The sequence below is a fragment of the Chamaea fasciata genome, unplaced genomic scaffold, assembly GCF_029207755.1.
Source record: "Chamaea fasciata isolate MVZ Bird 193981 ecotype frontalis unplaced genomic scaffold, bChaFas1.0.hap1 SCAF_67, whole genome shotgun sequence".
Taxonomy (NCBI): domain Eukaryota; kingdom Metazoa; phylum Chordata; class Aves; order Passeriformes; family Sylviidae; genus Chamaea; species Chamaea fasciata.
Window position 1 is genome coordinate 287,096 of NW_027094152.1, and position 21,728 is coordinate 308,823.

At 54.4% G+C, this 21,728-nt stretch overlaps 1 protein-coding gene and 1 long non-coding RNA gene across 2 annotated transcripts in view; both read left to right on the forward strand.

Moving 5' to 3' along the window:
• Window positions 1–21,623, forward strand: part of LOC136304258 (bridging integrator 3) — a 43,378-nt gene extending 21,755 nt beyond the window's left edge. Inside the window, exons 5-9 of the mRNA XM_066207863.1 lie at window positions 2,551–2,687; window positions 3,261–3,301; window positions 13,251–13,392; window positions 15,876–16,010; window positions 20,842–21,623. Of these exons, the coding sequence (XP_066063960.1) occupies window positions 2,551–2,687; window positions 3,261–3,301; window positions 13,251–13,392; window positions 15,876–16,010; window positions 20,842–20,988 (602 nt within the window). The 3' untranslated portion in view covers window positions 20,989–21,623. The remainder of the gene's footprint in view (window positions 1–2,550; window positions 2,688–3,260; window positions 3,302–13,250; window positions 13,393–15,875; window positions 16,011–20,841) is intronic.
• LOC136304275 (uncharacterized) lies at window positions 16,843–18,308 on the forward strand. The gene is made up of 3 exons (XR_010724458.1): window positions 16,843–17,075; window positions 17,166–17,430; window positions 17,653–18,308. It is a non-coding gene; the product is annotated as an uncharacterized lncRNA (long non-coding RNA).
• Window positions 21,624–21,728: the final 105 nt, after the last annotated feature.

Below are 21,728 nucleotides of genomic sequence, written 5' to 3' on the forward strand. Positions count from 1 at the left end.
GTGTGTGTGTGTGTGTGTGGATAGTGCCTGACACACAGATCCCGGCTCTTGCCGTTCTCTCCCACCCTTCCCAGCTTAGGGAGAGGGGTGGGAAAAGCATCAGACACCCAGGACACTTTTCCAGGGTGAAAACTGCCCTTTCCAAGGACTCTGGGATCCTTGGTAAGTTTTTCCCTGTTAAGGATTCCCCTCCCCTCCCTTGCAGTGGGCGTTGTTTATATGGAGCATTTCAAGTCCCAGAGGAGCTGTGGGAGGACTTTCTTTTTCCGTTCTGTTACATGGCAGAGTCACAAATGAGCCTTGGCCAGAGCCAGGAAGATCTGATTTCTCATTTAAAGGCTTGAGATGATGAGTGGAGGGAGAGGGACTGCACACAGCCTGCTGAGGGAGGGCTGAAGGAAAAGGAGGTGGATCAGATCAATCCTTGAGGATGGCTCTCCTCACCTGGCAGTGCCCATTCCCAACATCCAGCCCCCAAATCCGGTGAGGCTGGCAGCGTTTTGTCCTCCTGCATCATTCCTCCAGGCTCAGGGGGTTGGTTCTTCCCTGCCTGCAAACACTCCCTGGCCAAGTGGGACTGGTGGCTCGAGTCTCCACCTTCTTCCCAAAAAGCTCAGCTCAGGAGGAGAGCGATTCCTGTGCATGGAAATATCCCAGCGAGGCTCTTCCCCTGCCCTGCCAGCAAACAGGGAATGGGGTGTTAGCAGCACGCCCTGTCCCGTGGCTGGAGGTCACTCACCCCCTTCCCCACCCTCTTTCCAAACAGAATAGCATCTTCAGGAGCAGGAGGATGTTGTTTAACTGGAGGTAAAAGCTCTCCTTTGGAATGAGGTGCAGGTAACCCACGGGGTTCCCATGGCTCTGGTTTGCTCTCTGGCTGTTCCTGGACTCTAAAATCTGAAATTCCTTTAATTGGAGCTACGTCTCACATGTTTAATGAGCAAAAGAGCAGTGCAGACCCTCCTGAAGGCCACCCTGAGAGACAGGCAGTCCTTTCTCCTCCTTCTTCCCCTTCTCTCTCCTCTCCTCCCTGCCCCAGGACTCTCAGACCCCACTTTTTCAGCTCTCTGTAGGTGATGTCAGTGATGCAGAGGAAATTCCTGACCCAAATTCCCCCTGGACATGCCCAAACCCCCCCCCCCAGTTCCCAATCTCCCAACCTGACCCTGCCACTCCCTCCCTCCAGTTCCCTTCCAATCCTTTCCTGTGAAGGAAGAACTTCATTTTCCCTTCCAGCCGAAGGAGTTCTGCCATTCTTAACTCTCGTCCCGTTCTGGCACAAATCCCTCCTCAGATGTGGTCACACATATGGATTATATCCCATCTGTTTAAAGGTTTAAATGCCTAAAGCCTTAATGTTTGGATAATAGATGGATACGGTAGCTTTGTTATTCCGGAGTGAGAGGCTCGTTCTGCATTGAGCTCCCCGGCTCTGCAGCTTCTGAGCTCTCTCCGTTATAATTGTGTGTAACCTTTTAAAACAGAATGGTTAACCCCTTGATTTATGATCTTAAGCCCCATTATTCGGATGATTTTTAACTTTTAATATCTAAAGGGAGGCTTTTTCCAAAGCTCCTCCATAGCATGGCTCAAGCATCTGGCTTTGTGATCTCTGACTGGAATAACTTCCAGCACTGAGGAAAAAGAACATTTTTTTTTTTTTAGTACCTCTGGCTTTTTTTTTTTTTTTTTGGTCTATTTTATCCCTGTTTGTATTTATGCTTTCCTTTTTATTAGTCTTTTTTTCCATTCTGTACCTTCCCTGATTTCTCACTCATTTGTGCAGCCGTTCTGTCATTACATTTTCCCTTTGCAGACCAAGTGTTTGGATAAAGAGGGACGTGCCTGATGGAAAACAAACGGAATGCTCAGTCACAGCATGACCTGGTGCTTCTGGATTTCTTGGTGGCACTCCCAGGGCCTGTAGGGACTTCATATCCCCCCATGGCTTGTTCTCTACAGGCACAAAATTCACACTTATTGAGGGGAAAATGCTTAACTTGTGTCCCTGCTCTTTGTGTTTGGAGAGGGAAAGAGAAACCTCGTCTCCCAGCCCTGTCAGTCTGGTCCTTTCCCACTAAATCCACTTCAAATACTTGGGTTTTTTTTTTCATAAAGCCATTTGAAAGACTTAATGGACTGTGATTTTTTCTCGTCGTGGAAGAGCTATAGTGAGGCTGAGAGTGACACTTAATAGTCTGTCGAGAGAAGATGTACAAAAACCCCCATCTCTGTTTTTTTTTTGTTTTTTTTTTTTTTAAGAGAACAGTGCTTTTGTTAGTCTGGGATTATTTCTGGCAGCATCACAAGCCTCACACTGGAGTGGTTCAGATTAACTTATATAAAAACACTTCTCTGGGTGTTTACATGAATGAATTGGTGCCTTTTCCTTGCTTTTCTCTCAGCCACCTGCGAGCATCTCCCTGGAAGGTTGTGCTGAGCCCCTCCTGGCTGGCTCATCTCCCTGATTTTCATGGGATTTTTTTTTGCCCCTGTGGAGATGCCTGGCAGTGGGAAATGTGACCCTCTCTGGTTTTTTTTTTCCCTCAGCCATGTCCAAGTCTGCTGTGAAGATCTCCTCGGACCTGCTGGCCAACCCCCTGTGTGAGCAGGAGCCCTCGTTCCTCGAGATGGTCACGGCCTTCGACACGGCCATGAAGAGGATGGACTCCTTCAACCAGGAGAAGGTGGAATGGCTTTGGCTGGAAAATGGGACTGCTGGGGGGTTCGTGGAATCGTGGAATGGTTGGGGTTGGGAGGGATTTGAACCCATCCCATTCCACCCCCTGCCACGAGCAGGGGACACCTCCCACTGTTCCAGGGTGCTCCAGCCTGGCCCTGGACACTTCCAGGGATCCAGGGGCAGCCGCAGCTCCTCTGGGAATTCCATCCCAGCCTCTCCTCACCCTCCCAGCCAGGAATTCCTTCCCAAAATCCCATCTATCCCTGTACTCTGGCAGTGGGAAGCCATTCCCTGTGTGCTGTCCCTCCATCCCTTGTCCAAAATCCTCGTGTCTCCCCTCTTTCCCTTTTTGTCATCACCCTGAGACTTTTCCCACAAGAGTTTCTCGAATCTCAGTCTTCTGGCTGGGATTTCAGCTCCCATGGGGGAAATTCCCTCTCTTTTGGTTGAAGGCCATCGTGGCTGTGCTCAGGATCCCTCCCCATCCCGTGGTGGGCTCCGTTCAAACCCGTCCTTGTGCAGATGGGATTTTCCAACAATCCTGACGTGCAGTCCTCCCTTTTTTTGCTTTCCACAGGTGAATCAGATCCAAAAGACGGTCATAGAGCCTTTGAAAAAGTGAGTACCAACCGTCATCTCGTGGGGTTTGTCCTCATCCTGAGCTTTAGGGGTGTGGATCCTGGAGAGAGGCTGGAAATCAGCTACTGCACAGAGGGACAATCCTGCCCTGGTCCTGCTGGCCACACTGGCTTCGGTACCTTAATTCATCATAATTTTAACCTTTTTGGCCACCTGTAGCATAAAGAACTCTTGAGATATAAAATCATGGAGCATCCTGGGCTTGGAGGGACCCCTAAAAGATGAATAACTCAACTTTCTCTCTGTTTATGTGTTGGTTTTTACCAACTCTTCGCTCCAGCGAAGGCACAAAACCAGCTGGAGATCATCCAGAAGGGGTCAGAAATTGGCTGGTTGAGCAAAAGTTTCTTTCATTTGGAAATTTTCCTAAAAAAGAAAAAGGAGAAAGTGAAAGTTCCTGCATGTTTATAAATAATATTTCCATGCAAAGGAGGAGAGATTGCAGAGCCTTTGTAGCCAGCGAGGTTGGAAATGAGTAAACACCCAAATCTCACAGTTTTGTCACATCTGGCCTGTGAAATTTCCACCTTTTCCAGGGTCACAGGCTGTACCCCCCAAACCTTTCAGGATAACTTCAATTCTCCCCCAAATATCCCCTTAAATCCCGAGATTTGCTGTTTTGTTACAGGAGCAGAGCCAGCGAGCAAAAAATAAAATGAAATTACTTTAATATGACAGTAAGTGTTGCAAATTGCTGAATAACAATTTCAGTTTAGGTTTGACACACAGAGGGGTTGTCGTGGTTTAGGTTTTTGTGGGGTTTTTTGCCTTTTTTTTTTTTTTTTTTCCCCCTGAAGTTGTTGTTTCTGCCCAAATCTGAAAGTAAAATCTCATGGATCACTTAACACCTGAGGTTACTGCATGTTCCTGTCTGGGGGACGTTTGGTGACTCAAGTTTTACCTTGGTCCTCTATCCACCACCAGAAATTCCTGCTTATTTCAGGGAGAAAAAAAAATAAGAAGAAAGAAAAAAAAAAAGGGAAAAAAAAATCTCAGCCTTTTGCTGTGGAATTGTGTTGCTTATTATCTAGATTGTCCTCATGAAAGATACATTAACTTTTTCTTCCAGCATTCTGTTAAAATTGGAAGAACTTGTGTTTCTGAGATATTCTGGGTGGGTTTTTTTTTCTTTTTTTCTTCCACTCAGCTTGTGTTAGTTGGTGAAATGAAAGACAATCCCTTCCCCTGCAAACCTGCCTTGGGTTTGAAACCCCGGGGTGGTGAATTCAGGACAAGAAAACCATTTCCATTTGCTCGTGGGAGGTGCTCCGAGGGCTGTTCTCCAATTTTGGGAACAGGAGCCTGCTCCAAGTCAAGGGATGGTGCCAGGCCAGGGTGACCAGGACATTCCCATGGCCAAACCTCTCCAATTTTAGGGAATGCAGGGCGTGAGAGAGGAAAAGGCTCCAGGGAGACCTCAGAGTACTAAAGGGGCTCCAGGAGAGGTGAAGAGGGACTGGGGACAAGGGCTGGAGGGACAGGACACAGGGAATGGCTTCAAACTGAAAAAGGGGAGATTTGGGTGGGATATTGGGAAGGAATTCCTGCCTGTGAGGGTGGGGAGAGGCTGGGATGGAATTCCCTGAGGATTCCCCATTTCTGGAAGCGTCCAAGGCGAGTTTAGAGCAACATGGGGCAGTGGAAGGTGTGGAAGGGGATGGATCTGGATGATCCTTCGGGTCCCACCCAGCCCATTCCACGTTTCCCTGACTGGGGACACTCGGTTATCTGCCCAGTCCTCAGTCCAACACCAGGGTGTTTACTCTGACCTCCTGGCTGCTTTCCAACCTCAACAATTCTCTCCAACTTCCTGAATTTCCATTGGCCTAGCAGATGAGAGGGTTTGGTTTTTTTTTTCCCTTTTCCTGCCCTTTGGCACCTGCAAAGCTTCACCCTGCGTGCCTTTAACCAGCTTACCTTCCGTGCTGGGGAAGCTTCATCCCCACTCCGAGAACAAAAATGCTTCTTCCCTTCCCTCCTTCTTCCCTTTGTAGGTGCATCCCTGGCCAGGAACATTTCTGAGAAGCCCAAGGGTCCATTTTGAGGCTAATGAGATGCAGGAGAGAAATGCAGAGCTTGCACCTCCCTCCCCTTGTCCTGCTGGCAGATAAACCCCAGTGCCGGTTCTGGCAGAAAAGTTCCAGATTAATGAAAGCTGCCTTGAGGAGCCCTTCTTATTTCCAGTTAGGTTTTCCAGCTCTCCCAAAGCCTCTCCCAACTTTGCTCTGACCTAGAAAAAAAAAAAAAAAAAAAGAGGCTTTTTAATTTATTTTTTTTTCTCCAACAGCTGCACTGTATTACATCTTCACTGGTGGTCTTTTATAGTTTGTTAGCCAAAGAAACAGATAAGTATAACCCAGACAATTATCATTAGTGGTAATATATTGTAATCAGAGGCACATGGGCAGTAAAATCTCCATTCAGTTGTCCAGGGGTTGGAGTTTCCGGGCAAATATTGGGGAATTTGTTAAACCATGTTGAAAAAAAGCAGTAGTAGATTTAGTGAGGGGGCGGGGTGGAGGCTTGTATTGTTTCAGTCCTTCTGCTTCTGGGCTCGTAGGGTTATTCACAATTTGGCTTTTTGAGCCCCAAAGAGCCCTTTGGCTGGGAATGACTCATTTATTTTCAGGGAAAGAGCAAAGCTCCAGTGAGAATATTGCATTTTTCAGGGGATGGGTTGGGCGAGGAGCTGGGCAGGAGGGATGGGCTCCTCTTTGGGAGCTGCCTGTGGAATCTCACAGCAGAGCAGCGGATCTGGGGCAAAAGGGAACAAAAGCTGGTCTGGACTTTGCTCTCCCAGTTCTACCCAGTGAAGGCAGGGTCAGGGATTGGGGATGGAGTCTTAATGTTCCATATTGTGTGTCCGTATTTAAGGAAGGAAGCGGCTTACACGAGCCAGGTGGTTTGGAAATCCACGGGATTTAGGGCCTTTCACGTTGGGAGCCGATTTCCAGGGCCACAGGTCTCAATTTAACTGGCTCTGTCTGACCCTCTCAGAGCAAGGGGGTGGCCTGGTCACCTTGGCTTGGTGCTCTTCCCTTGGAGCATTGTCCTGCTCACAAATCCAGAGAGGTTTTGGCCATGGGGATATCATGGTCACCTTGAATTGGTGCCAATCCTTTAGAGCACGTTCCTGTTCCCAAAATTGGAGAAGTTTTGGCCATGGGGATGTCCTGGTCACGCTGGCACAGGATCACCCCACTGGAGCATTGTCCTTGTCCCAGAACTGGAGAGGTTTTGGCATTGGGAATGTCATGGTCACCCTGGCATAGTACAACCCCTTTGATCTGGGGCGTTGTCCTGCTCCCAAAATTGGAAAATCGGCCACGGGGATGTCCTGGTCACCCTGGCTTTGGCAGGGGGGACACAGACGGTGCTGCCACCGAGGTGCCACCACCCAGGGGCAGGTGTCAGACCTGTGGGACATCCCAGAGGTGCAATCCAGGAGCAGTGAGGGATAAATTCCATCAGAGCCGCGTGTCACCAACATCCGCCGGCGACACAAGCGGGAGGGAGATCCCTCATTCCACCTCCCTCCCACCACCCCACCATTCCCAGGGTCCCTCCAGCTGCCAGGAAAAGGCAGCCAGAGCTGGCCAGGAGCAGCTCCAGGGGTGCAGGACCGGAAGCAGGAAAAGCAGCTTTCATGTCCTTAACGAGCCCCTAATGAGGATTTGGAGCAGCCACATGGCCGCCTAATCCTCCAGCACGCCGCTTCCTCGTCCTGGCCTCTCCATTCCTGCACCTTTTCCCTCCAGGAGGAAGGGTTGGGTTTAATTTCCCCCTTCCTGGTGGGTGGATGGGCCCCCACGGATGTGTGGGCACGAGCTGAGGAATGGCAGGAATCCCTCTCCATGCTCCAGCCTCTCCTGAGCCATCCTGGTGCCTCTCCAAACTTGCCCCCACCTCATCCACCGTCGCTTGCTTTGGCATCTGATGCTTCCCAGCTCTGTTGTTCCTTTTTCTTTACCTGTCCATCACCAGCTGTAGATCTTGTCCGCTTCCTTTTGGTTTCTTATCCAAGATCTCATCCCAAAAATAATGCCCTGGGGAAGAGCCACAGGTCCAGCTCGCAGGCTGCCAGTGAGGGCCTTTGAGGTGCTTGAAAACAAGGAGAATTGAAGGTTTTACCATTATTTTTCCCTGTGCCAAAGCTCCAGCACCCCTTTTCCCACTAAAAATGGGTCCTGGAGGAAGCAGTGGGATGAGGATTTGGGATGGAGAGGGTGAGAAGACAGAGAGGTGACAGAATGTTCCCACTCCTCGAGCCATCCCCACCATCCCCAGGACTTCTCCCCAGCAGAGACATGGGAAGGAATTTCCAATTTCCCAGCCCCAGATTTGTCAGCTGGGCTGAGTAACAAACTGATCTGGCAGCACTGGGAATCCTGGGGCACTTTTATCTCCCGTGGCAGCGTCTGTCCAACCCCGTCCTTTAATTACGGGGAGCTGAAGGGAGGCTGGCGTGGAGACGAGGTGGGAACACGATTTCGAATGCAGGGAACGGGCTGATTTAGATGTTTTTCCAAGGATAACCTGTCATCCTGTGAGGAGTTCACCGACAGGTTCCCCCTCTCACCCCCCCACAGCCACGGGCATAGTAATTTGTATTTTCTTTTCGTTATCCCTGCGTATCTTCCCCTCACCTGCTCCTCTTAAGCCGCCTGGGCTGTAATCCCCTCTCAGCAGCCTTCCCTAAAAAGTGACAGGGAACAACAGCAGCTTATTCCTCAAGCTGCTTTCATGGCAGGGGCTCTAATACCCCGTGTGCTGTTTTACCTTCACTTTGCCACCGTTCCCACCAAATTTGCTTTCGAGTCGGCTTTGATTTTCTTGAGTTTGAATTAAGAGAAGGAAGTCTTGGGTTACAGAGGGTTGGTGGGGGGATTTGGGAGTGGGTCGTGGCTGTCAGACCCCCTCATTCCCTATGGAGGAAGATGGGTTATTGACAATATTGGGTTTTAGGAACATAATTTTCAGGGTAAGAGTTGTCAAACCCTGGCGCAGTCTGCCCAGGAGTCACCATCCCTGGAAGTGCTCAAAAAATGTATGGATGTGGCATTTTGTGGCTTAGTGGTTGGACTCGGTTTTAGGGCTCTTTTCCAACCTTGCTGATTCCATGATTTGTTATAAACACCCACATCTGCTCCGGGGTTTTCCTCTGTGCATCTCACGGGGACAGGAATTGTGGATGAGTGGAATGGATGAGTGAAACACCCGGGATTTGCTTGTGAGCCTTCCCTGCTCTTTCCCCATGCCCCTGCTCCCCTGAAATTCTCCGTGGAGCTGTTCAGACTCCATTTCCAAAGGGCTCCTTGGCTGCTGCTCCCCTCCCAGTCGATCCCAGTCCCTCTCCTGCCGGGTGGGGCTGGTGGTGCTTCTCCAAAGGCTTTGGAAAACTCTTCTGATCCCTGCGGGGCTGTTGTTGGAGGGCGTGGCAGTGGCTGTGGATGGCAGAGGCTCTGCACAGCCTTTGTGCCAGGCTCTGCACCGGGGGCATTTGTCAATAACGTGCATGGGATGGTTGTGGAGACACTGGGGCCACGTGTGGAGTCAGGAATTCCTCGGAATAACTTGGCGCCGGCGGGAGCTCGGCTCTGCCTCTCCCCCTGCACGGGTGTTTGGCACCCCGGGCACCCGCCTTGGGATCGTCTTTCTGTCCACACAGGGAGAAAAACCCGAGCAGGGCTTGGAACCCCTTCTCCGTGAACCCCAGGGGAATTCAGAGCCGCTGGGCTCACGGGGAATTCAGCATTCCTTCAGCAGCCAGAGGCGGCTTTGCCTCACTCCGGAGCAGTCCAAGGAAGGTCCTTCCCCGCTTGAGCTGAGCTGATCCTGCGTGGAAATTAAACCAGGGAGAGTGGGGCTGGCGTGGGAAGAGTTCGGTGGGCACAGGGAGAGCTCGGTGGGCACAGGGAGAGCTCGGTGGGCACAGGGAGAGTTCAGTGGGCACAGGGAGAGCTCGGTGGGCACAGGGAGAACTCGGTGGGCACAGGGAGAGTTCAGTGGGCACAGGGAGAGCTCAGTGGGCACAGGGAGAGTTCAGTGGGCACAGGGAGAGCTCGGTGGGCACAGGGAGAGCTGGGTGAGCACAGGGAGAGCTCAGTGGGCACAGGGAGAGTTCAGTGGGCACAGGGAGAGCTGGGTGAGCACAGGGAGAGTTCAGTGGGCGCAGGGAGAGCTCGGTGGGCACAGGGAGAGTTCAGTGGGCACAGGGAGAGCTCAGTGGGCACAGGGAGAGCTCGGTGGGCACAGGGAGAGCTCAGTGGGCACAGGGAGAGCTCAGTGGGCACAGGGAGAGCTCGGTGGGCACAGGGAGAGCTCGGTGGGCACAGGGAGAGTTCAGTGGGCACAGGGAGAGTTTGGTGGACACAGGGAGAGTTCAGTGGGCACAGGGAGAGTTTGGTGGACACAGGGAGAGTTCAGTGGGCACAGGGAGAGTTCAGTGGGCACAGGGAGAGCTGGGTGGGCACAGGGAGAGTTCAGTGGGCACAGGGAAAGCTCGGTGGGCACAGGGAGAGCTCAGTGAGCACAGGGAGAGTTCAGTGGGCACAGGGAAAGCTCGGTGGGCACAGGGAGAGCTCGGTGGGCACAGGGAAAGCTCGGTGGGCACAGGGAGAGCTCAGTGGGCACAGGGAGAGCTCGGTGGGCACAGGGAAAGCTCAATGGGCACAGGGAGAGCTCAGTGGGCGCAGGGAGAGCTCGGTGGGCACAGGGAGAGCTCGGTGGGCACAGGGAGAGCTCAGTGAGCACAGGGAGAGCTCGGTGGGCACAGGGAGAGCTCCTTGGGGCATTGGTGGCATCCAGAAAAGCCACAAGCGACCCAGCTCTCCGCTGGTGGAGGACAACCACACTGAGGGAACCTCCAACAGTGATGGGGTTGGTTTTGAACTAAAAAAGGGGAGATTTAAGCAAGATATTGGGAAGGGATTTTTTTTCCCTGTGAGGATGGGGATGGCGCAGGTTGCCCAGAGAAGCTGGAAAACACTTCCTCACCCCTGGAAGTGCCCAAGGCCAGCTCGGATGGGGCTTGGAACACTCTGGGACAGTGGAAGGTGTCCCTGCCCATGGCTGGGGGGTGGAACGAGGTGATTTAAGGTCCCTTCCCGCCCGAGCCAGTGTGGGATTCCACGATTCCCAGCGCCCAGGCTGGAACTCAGGACACTCGGAGCCGGGCACGGCTGCGGCTCCGGGGAGCTGGGCCCCCCCTGCTCTCGGAAATGCAGCGTATAATCTATGCATTAAAAGTCCTTGTGAGACAGGAGCTGCTGTGCCTACACAGTTCCAGCCTCTTCAGATCCAGCCCTGTAGATATTTTTTTTAAAGCTCTGCCGGAGCACAGTGTCCTTCCATTACTGGGCTGCGAAATTGCACCGAGTCCATACCGGGAATAAAAAAGGGGGGAAAAAAAAATAAAAATCAAAATCAAGCCTTTTTTTTTTTTTTCCTCCCTTTTTTAAAACCCAGATTTAACTTCAAAGTAAATGGAAACTGCGTCGCTGCTCGTCTTGGGCGTCCTCCCTCGCTGCTTTCTCCCAGGGAAAGGGTTGGCTCTTCCCTGCGGAGCGGGATTGGGGGTGGAAGGGGCTGCGTGTGACTTTGCTGGAGTCTCGTGGCTCTCTTCAGGCAGGAGCACTGGGGAGTGCCAGGAAAAGGCCAGGAAAACGCCGCTAACAGCTGGGTTTGGCCGCCAGCACGAGGCTCGGTGGTTTGGGGACGTCTCAGGAATGGCTTTTCCGAGATTTGCTGGATGTGGTGGCCGTGCTGAGGGCTTGGTGCACAGCAGGGAAGGGAGGATTTCCCAGCCTCCAGCCTGGATTCTCCTCTGACATTCCCATGCCTGGATTCCCACTGTGGAGGAGCAGCCCAGCTCATCCCCGTGGTCTTTATTCTCTGCTTTAGGTGCGAGGTTTTGTGTCCTTCCCAAACTTCCCCCGTGAGGGACAGAACATGAAATAAACCAGGAAAGGTTCTGGACTGATGGGGTCCTCCTTCCCATCATTAATAACCGGGAGAAATTCCTACAGGAGCTGCCACCTGGAGCTGCTGGCGAGGTGTGTGTACCACGCTGGGAAAGAGCATCCCATAGTGAGGAGACCTGGCATAAAAACATCCCTGGAAATGCTCCAGGCCAGGCTGGAGTGGGCTTGGAGCCTCCTGGGCCAGTGGAAGATGTCCCTGCCCCAAACTGGAGACTCCTGAAGGTCTTTTCCAACCCAAACCATTCCCTGCTTCCGTGAACCCAAACCATTATCCCACGAGACCTCTCAACCCGGCCACCCCTTCCCACCCCTGCCCTCCATCCCTATTTCCCTAACCCCTCTCCCGGCAGATTTTTGGATTTTACAAAGAGGTAGGAGAGATTTTAGCAGGCCAGGAGCTGGCGAGGCCATGCCCGGAGCCTGCTGCATCCAGGACACGGCTCCCATTTAAATATAATGGGATGGTGTGGGACGGTGGCCATAAAAAGCAATGTCAGGGCAGAGCATCTGATCCGCTGCGGGCAGCTGGAGCGGCTCCCTGATGACTTTCCCAGGTTGTTCCCTCATCCCCAATCTGTTGCAACAGAGGGAAAATATCATGGGGATATATATTTATATTTATATTTAAATGGATTTGTTCTGTGCCAGCCTCGGGGGATGTGTAGGACCGGGCAGGATTGAAGGATCACATCCCCGGATCAGCCTCTCTCGCCCAGGGATGCTCCACACAAAAACATGGATACAAAATATTCCCACTTCTCCCTGGCTCCTGGCGTTTGCCCTTTTGCAAACTGAGGCTCGGGGATGGAAGTTTTCCCTCAGCACCCACCGGTCCAGCCCATCAGCACCCTCTGGAGCGAGCGGAAAATGGGATTTTAATAGGGCTGGAGTGGCTGGGAACACCCGTGGTTCCGCCTGAACCGTGGATTTAGGTCACATCCAGAGCAAATGACACTCCTCAAGTGACATTTGTGTCTTTTCTTCTTGCTAATGGCCCCCCTAGTTGGATTTCTATTTCTATTTTTTTTTTTGGTCCATTTTAAGAAGTGGGAAAGCTGTTTGTTCCCTCGTGGAAATAAAATCCAGCGCCAGGGTGCTCAGAGAAATTTTTCACCATCAATTCCTGGTCTGAACCCCCCAAAATCACCCTGGAATTTATGAATATTAAATGATTATCTGCAGAGGGAGCATCACCTATTTGATTTCAACCCACAGCCCTGGCGTCCCCTGGGATAATTCGATTTTATGGAATTAAGAGACAGGAGCAACGTTCCGGTTCCTGCGTTTCCCTTTTCTGTCACATTCAAAAATATTCTCCATCAGATGTTCATGTTTCCTCAATTTGTAACACGTTTTAATAATAGGAATCTTTCCCATCGCCCGGATAAATTGTTCGCTGCTGTGAATCCTTCTGGGGAGGGCTCAGGGCTCCTCTTCAGCTGGGTTTGCCACCCAAAAAGAGCAAAAATTCGCTGAAAAAAAAGACAAAAAATTAACTTAAAAAAAAAAAACGCAAAAAAAATAACAAAAAAAAGAGCGCAAAAAATTAACCAAAAAGAGCAAAAAAAATTTACCAAAAAAAAAAAAAAGCAGAAAACTAATGGAAAAAAAACAAAAAATAATACCCAAAAAGGAAAAAACAATTGTGCAAAAAAAATAATGCTGCAGCTAGTATTTATTTTGCACTCATTATTTATTTTTCCTGGACTTTTATTTCAAATTATCTACCTCTTCTTTCCCTTTCCAACCAGGAACTGGGGGAAACACCACCTTAATTAAGAATATTCAGAATTCTGGCACGGTTTGGCTTGGAAAAATCTCCTCGAGTGTCACAGCAAAGAACTTTCTGCTGGACCAGGGTGCTCCACGATTGCCTTGGATGCTTCATCCACCCAAAATATCCCATCCCAAGCCTTTCCCATCTTTTTTTTTTTTTTTTTTTCCAGGTTCAGCAGCGTTTTCCCAAGCCTGAACATGGCCGTGAAGCGCCGGGAGCAAACGCTCCAGGACTACAAACGCCTTCAATCCAAGGTGGAAAAATACGAGGAAAAGGAGAGAACTGGCCCCGTCCTGGCCAAGCTGCACCAGGTATTGAGTTGTCCCCAGAGGCACAATCCCGGCAGCATTCCTGGGAAAACTCGGGAAAAGCTTTTCCCCTCCTTCTCTGGCATCCGTGCCACGGGTAGAACATTTTGGGAGGTTGTTTTTTATCCGTGTAAAAAAAAAAAAAAAATCACATTTTTTGACAGCACAACGCTGGTTTCGAGCGCTCGGTGAAGGGAGGGAGCCTCTTTTCCAAGAGAAAATGGAAGGTTTTCCAAGGGAAAAACGGGATCAGAGCCTCGGGAGCTCTGGGGGAGCTCGGAGCCAGCGCTGAGGTCGTGGCACAGGGGGGTTCCCCCCGACCTCGGCGTCTGAGCGAGCAGCTGGATGGGGAAGGGAACAGATCAGAGCGTTTCCCAGCTTCGTGTTTGCCACCTGTTCCCAAAAAAAATTCGCCTTGGAAAATTGCAGTAATTGGTTAACAGGAAGTTTTGCCAGGTTCTTTTTTGCTCTCTCCGGAATTTTAGCGAAATCGTGATGAGTTCGTTGGGTTTGGGTGGGGTTTTTTTGGTTGTTTTTTTTTTTATAATCAAATCTTCCCCGGCGTTTTTCCCCAAAAATCTGTCGCTCCAGCAGCACGTGGCTTGATCCTCCCAGGAACAATTGATTCTCAGAGTCAAAGAAAATGTGTTTTTCTGATGAATTTCCCCCCCCTCCCAAAAAAAAATGAAGTTTTGTGTTAAAGAACAGCCTGAACAAAAGACACCTCTGGTTTAACAGTAAGCAGCTTATTTTGCTCAGCCTCAGCAACTAAAGCTGGGGCTAGAAAAATGAGAATTCTTTTGTCCTGGTGATTAGGCAGGGTTTAGTTATTTCATTTATTTTTTCCCCTTAATGAACTTTTGATCTAATTCCCCCCCAAAAAACCCCAAAAATCTTAACCAAACACTGAGTTTAAACACCTGTGGGAGGGAGCCTTGAGCAATCCTGAACCTGGGGTATGCAGAGGGTCTGGAATTGATGGGAAAGGGCCCCATCTCATCCATTTTTAATTCTCGAGCTGCAAATTTACATCTGTTGTTTGCTTCAGGTTTTGTGCTCTTCTGCCCCCTGTGAACTCCATCCCAGGATTTTCCCCATGAACTCCATCCCAAGAGTTTCCGCATGAACTCCATCCCAAGATTTTCCCCATGAACTCCATCCCAAGAGTTTCCGCATGAACTCCATCCCAAGATTTTCCCCATGAACTCCATCCCAGGAGTTTCCCACCATGAACTCCATCCCGGGAGCTTCAACGCTCCCGATTTCCTGGCAAATGTTGAATTTGCTCCTTTTCTGGGATGATTCCAGGCTTTTCCAGCCTGGAGCCCAGTCCATGCCGTGCCCCTGGCACGCTGTCCCTGTCCCCAGGGCCGGGCTCCCCCTCCCGTCGGAATGGCACTGGGATTAAGTGGCAGACTTGAACCGGTCTAGTATTTCACAGCCCACCCCCTCCTGCCCTTTTCCACACCATCCCAGAGACATTTCCCGTTCTCCCCACGCTCTGTTTAAAGGAGCCAGTTGGATGCACTGAGCTGAAGGTCATGGTGATGGGTGGGGGCAGGATCCTGGAGCGACGCTCCTGGGAATCGCAGGGTGAGGGGACGTGGATGTGGCCAGGGACATTCCCCAGCCTGACTGAGCTCTGGGCCTGGGTTTTGTCCGTGTTTTTCTGAAGGAGAGAAGACACAACCTCTCTGGGTGTCCTGTGGCTTTTCCAGGGTCACAGCATGGGTCCCACCAGGGTCCATTGAATGGTCACTTAGATCCCACCAGATTCCACTGGATGGTCACTTGAGTCCCACCAGGTCCCACTGAATAGTCACTTGGGTCCCACCAGGTTTCATTGGATGGTCACTTGAGTCCCACCAGGTTCTATTAACTGGTTGCTTGGATCCCACCAGGTTCCATTGAGAGGTCACTTGGATTCCACCAGGATCCATTGGATGGCCCCATCATGATCCACTAACTGGTCACTTGGGTCCCACCAGGTCCCATTGGATGGTCACTTGAGTTCCACCAGGTCCATTGAAGGGTCACAGGGATTCCACCAGATTCCATTAGATGGTCACTCAAGTCCCATCAGATTCCACTGGATGGTCACTTGGATCCCACCAGGTTCCATTGGATGATCCCATGGGTCCCACCAAGTTCCATTGCATAGTTGCATGGGTCCCACCAGGTTCCATTGGATGGTCCCATGGATCCCATCAGGTCCCATTGGATGGTCCCATGGGTCCCACCAAGTTCCGTTGGATAGTTGCATGGGTCCCACCTGGTCCCATTGAATGATCCCATGAGTCCCATCAGGTTCCTTTGGATGGTCACTTGGATCCCACCAGGTTCCACTGGATGGTCCCATGGGTCCCACCAGGCTGTGGCCATTGCTTGTCCCCACAACCAAGCAAAGCGCCCCATTGTCCTGGGGTGGCCTCCACGCCAGGAGGATCCTTGTCCCCGGGGTCTGACCCCACCTGTGTCCCCCGCAGGCCCGGGAGGAGCTGCGCCCGGTGAAGGAGGACTTTGAGGCCAAGAACAAGCAGCTCCTGGAGGAGATGCCCAAATTCTACAGCAGCCGCATCGACTACTTCAAACCCAGCTTCGAGTCGCTGGTCCGGGCGCAGGTGAGAGACGTTGTCCCTTCCTGATTACCTGTGTTGTGTCCCAGCCCTGCCTGTGCTTTATCCACTGGAATTCCATGGCTGTATCCACCTGGGAATGCCATCTCCTTGAGTTTGGAGTCCTGAGCTCAGGGCTTGACTAGGTATGAGGTGTTTGGGCTCATCTGAAGGGTCTCCTGTGGTTCCTGGGACATCTCCACACTAAAGATTTGCAGGAAGAGGTGCCCTGAATAACCCAACAGCTTCCATTTCCATCCTCCAGCTTCCTTCAGGAACGTGCTGCCGCTCCTCCTCCTCCTCCCTGTGCCCTTTCCCTTAGGCTGCAGAGGGGCAGGGTCGGGATCTCACCAAGCTTTGAGAAGCTCTGGCACCCCACACCGGGGGGGCTCCCGGGGCGATCCAGCGGCGGCAGGAGGGCGGAACAGGGCGGTGCCCGCTCCGTGGGCGTTTCCCTGCGGCATTTTGGGGCCGGGAGGCGCCGCAGGGCCCCAGGTGCGCTGCGGGGGGAGCTGCCGGGAGGTGCCGGGAGCACGTGTTCCATCTCACCTCCGACTCGGGGTGGGGGGGGCCCTCTCTGCGGAGCTGCCAGCGAGTTGTCTGCAGGCTGATTCACCTACCAGATGGTGCCGATGCTCCCTGCGCCGCAGGGTGGGTGCTGGGGATGCTGTTCCTGCTGTTCCCTTAGCAATCGGGCGCGGGGCTCCCTGTTCCCAGCCCGGAATAACCAGAATTCCCGGAGCCACCGCGGAGTCTCGCTGGCCCTTTGACCCTCTCCAACGGGTGAGACCTTGAAACCTGAATGTTCTCTGCCCTCTCCGGGGGGTTTGTGATCCGTGGGGTTTCCTCAGAGAGCAGCTTTGCCCCTCTGGCTTCTCCTGGCTCCGTTTGTGTCCTGATTCCCCGGGAATCTGGGGCGAGGAGGACGTTGGGATAGGTGTGCTCGGAGCGCCCGGAGCAGCAGGGTGTCACTGCTGGGGCTCTTTGTGACACTCTCCATCCATATCCCTCTTCTTCCTTGGGAATCCTCTGGCTTTTCTTTCCCGTCTTATCTGCCCTGCCTCTCTTCAGGTGAGGAATTTGTTGGGAAAACCGAGTGAAATCCCGTTTTTTAACACCCAAAAAGGCAGCGTCACAACAAAAGCTGATGCATCTCCGTAGGCTGGACTAAAGCTGGTCCCAGATGGATGCAGCTCCTCGCATCCCTCCCTCCCCGCCAGCCTCCATGGGAGCCGCATCCCTCTTCTTTCCCGGCACTGGCTGCATCCTTCCACCCCCGGGAAGGGATGCTGGGAGGAGAGCCTGGAATGTTTGTGCCGAGGCATGAGCTCGGGCTGTGTGTGCCCCCCTGGCTCGGGAGCTCTGAGGAGCGTTTTCCCACCGAAGTGGCTGAAATGAAATGGAAAAGGGATGCGATTTGCCCAAGGTAATGAGTCAGTGACGAGCCAGGAATAGCAGCCCGAGCCCTGAGTCAGCTCAGCAGCTGCTCACCTGCAGGCACCTGGCTGGGAAGGGCAGGCGGGAGCATCCCCATCCCAGGTGAGAGCTGGCGTGGGAATACCGCCCAGCTTTCCCTCCCTCTGGGCCTCCCTGGGGTGACTGAGCAGCTGCGGGGGGTCGTGTTCCTGAATGGAATTTCTGTTTTCAGCTTTTTCTGCAGGTACCTCTTTACTGGAGTGGGATGAGGCTGCAGGTGCATCCCACAAGGAAAGGGCTGGACGGGGTGGAACTGGCAGGGTGGGTGCCGTGACTTTGGGGTTGTTTCTCCCTGGGTCAAACCCACCATCCAAAGGCAAAACCACGTAATCTCCCTTATTTTTTGGCCTTGGAGGAAGCCGGGAGTTAAAGCGAGACAAACTGTGTGACAGTGACAGCGTCCAGCACCACGACAAGCTGGGAAGGGATCAGCTGCCTCTCGGGGAAGGAAGAAGGACCCTGCTCCCAAGCACCTCCATGGCTCTGACCCAAGGAGACCCTCCCAAACCCTCCTCCCCGGGCGGGCGAGTTCCCATGGCACAGCCTGGCTGTGCTCCCGAGGCCGGGTGTCTCCTGACGCCGGGACATGTCCTGAGCTCGCAGGACTGTAACATTCAACACCGAATTCTTCTCTCCACCCACGGGCCAGGGCCAAGCCAAGGGAGGCAAATGTTTCCCTGGCTGGGGGCTTTGAAGTGGCCACACGGAGATGAAAGGGGGGGAGATTTTGGAGCTGTGGCTGGTGTGAGGCGTGAACAGCACTTCCTTCCCGCTTTGTGCTTTTGTTCTCCAACCAGAAAATGCGAGATTCCTTTGGATTTTAACGGAATGGGGGGGGAAAGATGGGGCTGGCAGGCAGGGATGTGGTGCAGTGGGTTGGGGGAGCCCAGCCCTGGGTTTGTTTTGGGTAGGGCTGCCCCAAACAAGCGGGCGCTGCCCGGCTGGGCCATTGTGGCCGGGATCTATAGAAAATCCACGGAACACGGCGTCCCCAAACAGAATTAGTTCAAGACAGGTGGACTCGGGGCCGTTGGCTCAGGCTCAAAGGCGACTTGGAGCTGGGATTTGATGGGATGGGGACGGAGCATATGGTATCCATAGCTGGAAAAGTACTGGGCTGGCGGGAGCAGGTAGGGCAGGGCGAGCTGGCCGGCCCCGCTGTCACTGTCACCAGTTTGGGGTGCATCCCCTCCCTGGGAGGGTTTTCACTCCTGTTTCAACAGGAGAAATCACGGGGGGATCCATGCCAGTGGGGTTTCTTTGATGGAGCTCGGGAGACTCGGCTGGTGAGGCGCAGCAGTGCCTGGATGGTGCCAGCTGGTTCTGCACTGGGGCCTGCTGAGGGGCAGGAGCATCCCCAGGGACACCCACCGGGCCCTGGGGACACGAGGTGTCCCTTGGGAAGGGATTGGTGGCTGCAGGATGTGGGTGGAGGGGGAGCAGCACCGAGGAGTTCGCTCCAGCGTGGATGCTGGGGGACAATCTTGTGGGGACAATCCTGGGGGACAATCCTGAGGAAAATCCTAGGGTGCAATCCTGGTCATGGAGGAATCCTCAGGGATTTCTGGATCCTGGTGGGAGGGCAGTTCCAGAGCCAATCCTGAGGGGCAAATGTCCTCAAATCCTGGGGAACAATCCTGAGAGCAGACCTGGAGGGACAATCCTGGGGCCAAATGTCCCCAAATCTTGTGGGACAACCCTGGGGGGAGCAGCATCTGCCTCCAGCCCTTCCACCCTGACAAGATTCATTTCAAGGCCCGGGTGCTTTTTCTGTGCTGGAATTGGCAGTGCCACCTGGCCGTATGTGACTGAACAGTGCCCAGCTGACTCCAGCCTGGGGACAAGGGACATGGGGGGCAGCTCCAGGGCTCTGGCACCCCACTTGTCATCCCTGCCCCCCGGATCCCTGCTCACCCGTGGCATTGCCGAGGGATTTCGGGTGGGTTTTTTTTTTGCCACCTCTTGCTTGCAGGGGGGTTCAGAGGCCGTTCAGGGTGACCCAGCAGTGGGGTGTGATTTGGGGGGGCGTGCAGGGATTTTTGGGGGGCCCTGCCAGCTCAGCCCCGTGCGGGGTTTGTTAGTCACTGTGTAAATGAGCACTGCCGTGACTCAGCCAGCGCCGCTGCGTGGGGAGCCCCGGCCACGGAGCAGCCCCCAAAGCCCCGGGCTGGACGGGCCTGGGGAGGGGGCTTCAGGCAGCCAGAGCTGGAGTGTGGGGCCTCACAGTGCCCCCTCGGGCCTGCCCAAAATCGGCGTGGTTTTGAGCAGGATTAGGGGAGCTGGTCTCCATGGAGACCGTGTCTGTCTCCGCACCGGTGCTGCTGGAGCTGCTGGGGCCCCTCTGGGAAATGGGGACAAGGCTGGCATTGCCCCCCCCGGGGGGCAGCGCTCCCCAATCCCTCCCTGAGGGACGTGGGGGCACGTCCAGGGCAGGATCCCACACCTGGCACAGCTCCGAGGGGTCCTGCAGTGCCAGGGGTCCCACAGGCAGGTCTGGGGGTCCGGTGGCTCCTGGGCGTTCTACAGTGCAAGGGGTTCTGAGCTAGCCAGAGGTTCTGCAGTTCCGGGGGTCTCACAGGCAGCACTGGGGGGTCCCACAAGCACCAGGAGCACCCCGGGCAGGGCTGGGGGTCCCACGGAGCCAGGGGTCCCACAGGCAGCACCACAGGGCTCAAAGCCCTGCAGCACCCGGGGGTCCCAGGGCACCAGGGATGCCCCAGGCAGGGCTGGGGGTCCCGCGACACCAGGACGGGGGGGTCCCACAGCCCCGAGGGTGTCCCAGGCAGGGCTGGGAGCCCCCCTCTCCCCGCTGGAGCCCGCGCCCGAGCAGCCACCCCGCTGCCATCTGCCTGCGCTGACCCACGGGCTCCCGCGCCGGCAAGCGCTGCTCGCTGCCGGAGATAATTGGCGGTGCTAATTAGCACGTTATTAACACACCCCTCCCTCCTCCTCCTCCTCCTCCTCCTCGCCCGTGCTTCTCACGGGGGGCACGGCGCTGCCGGGCGTGCCCCCTTCGCTGGGAGCCCAGCGAGCCCTGCCCGGCGAGCGGCGGGCGGGGCGCGGCCGGTGCCGGTGGCGCCGGTGACAATCCAGGGGACAAGGCGGCCGCGGGAGGGTGGCGGCTGTGCCGGTGGCAGCCCCGCACGCGCGGCTCCCCAGATGGGAAGCGAGCGGAGAAGGGCAGCGTGTTATTAAAACGTGTTGAGTTGTAATAATCCAAAGGGGGTGGCATCGCCACGTGGGAGGGAGCTATTTTAGACACCAACGCTGCGGGCGAGGGGCTGCCGAGGGCAGCCGCGGGGAGGGGGTGGGATGGGGAGGAGACCTCTCCCTCCCCAATCCCCCCTTGCTTATCCAACAGGTTGTTTACTACACGGAGATGCACAAGATTTTTGGGGACCTGACGGCGCAGATCGACCGGCCCGGGCTGAGCGACGAGCAGCGGGAGCGGGAGAACGACGCCAAGCTCAGCGAGCTGCGCGCCCTCTCCATCGTGGCCGACGACTGAGGCCGGGATGGGCATGGGGAGGGGATGGGGATGCCGCCCCTTCACCCCAGTTCTCATCCCGGGGATGGATTTGTGGGGCTGGAGCTGTTCCCAACACCCCAAGGCTCTGCGCTCCTGCCGGGCTCGGGATGGTCTTTGTCGCTCCAGCGATGAGTTTTGCCTTAAATTTTGGGGTGCGGAGGAGCAGGAAAGGGAGATGGGGAGTGGGATGTGGGGTGCTGGATTTTCTCAGGTTCCAGCCTGCCTTGGCACCCCCTGAGCCCAGAGGGTGAGACCCCCACTCTTCCCTGTCGCTTTGTGCCTTGGGAGCCCCGTGGCCCCCTCAGGGGAGGGTAAAAATCACTCCAATCCCATTTTCTGAGGCACGGGGAGAAGGGTGATGCTTCCCGTGGCGAGCATCCATCCCTCTTGTCCCAAAGAGCCGGTGCCCCAGAGCTGGGGGGTGCCCAGAGTGGGGACAGGTGGGGACATTCCTAAGTGAGACAACCCAACCAGGAGCAAACCTATGGAAAACTGGATGAGGGGCGGGCTGGAGCCCCTCGGTGTTCAGGGAAGGGCCCCAGGGACTCGGTCTCTTGTCCCCAATAAAGTTTTTGGGAGCGCGGCGCGGCCGGGGCCGTGTCGGTGCCACCGGCGGGGCCGTGTCGCTGTCGCTGTCACCGCCGGGCCGCTGTCGCCCTCTGCCGCCGCCCGGCCGCCACTGCAGGGGGGACACGGCTGGGGGGGCTCGGGGTGTCACC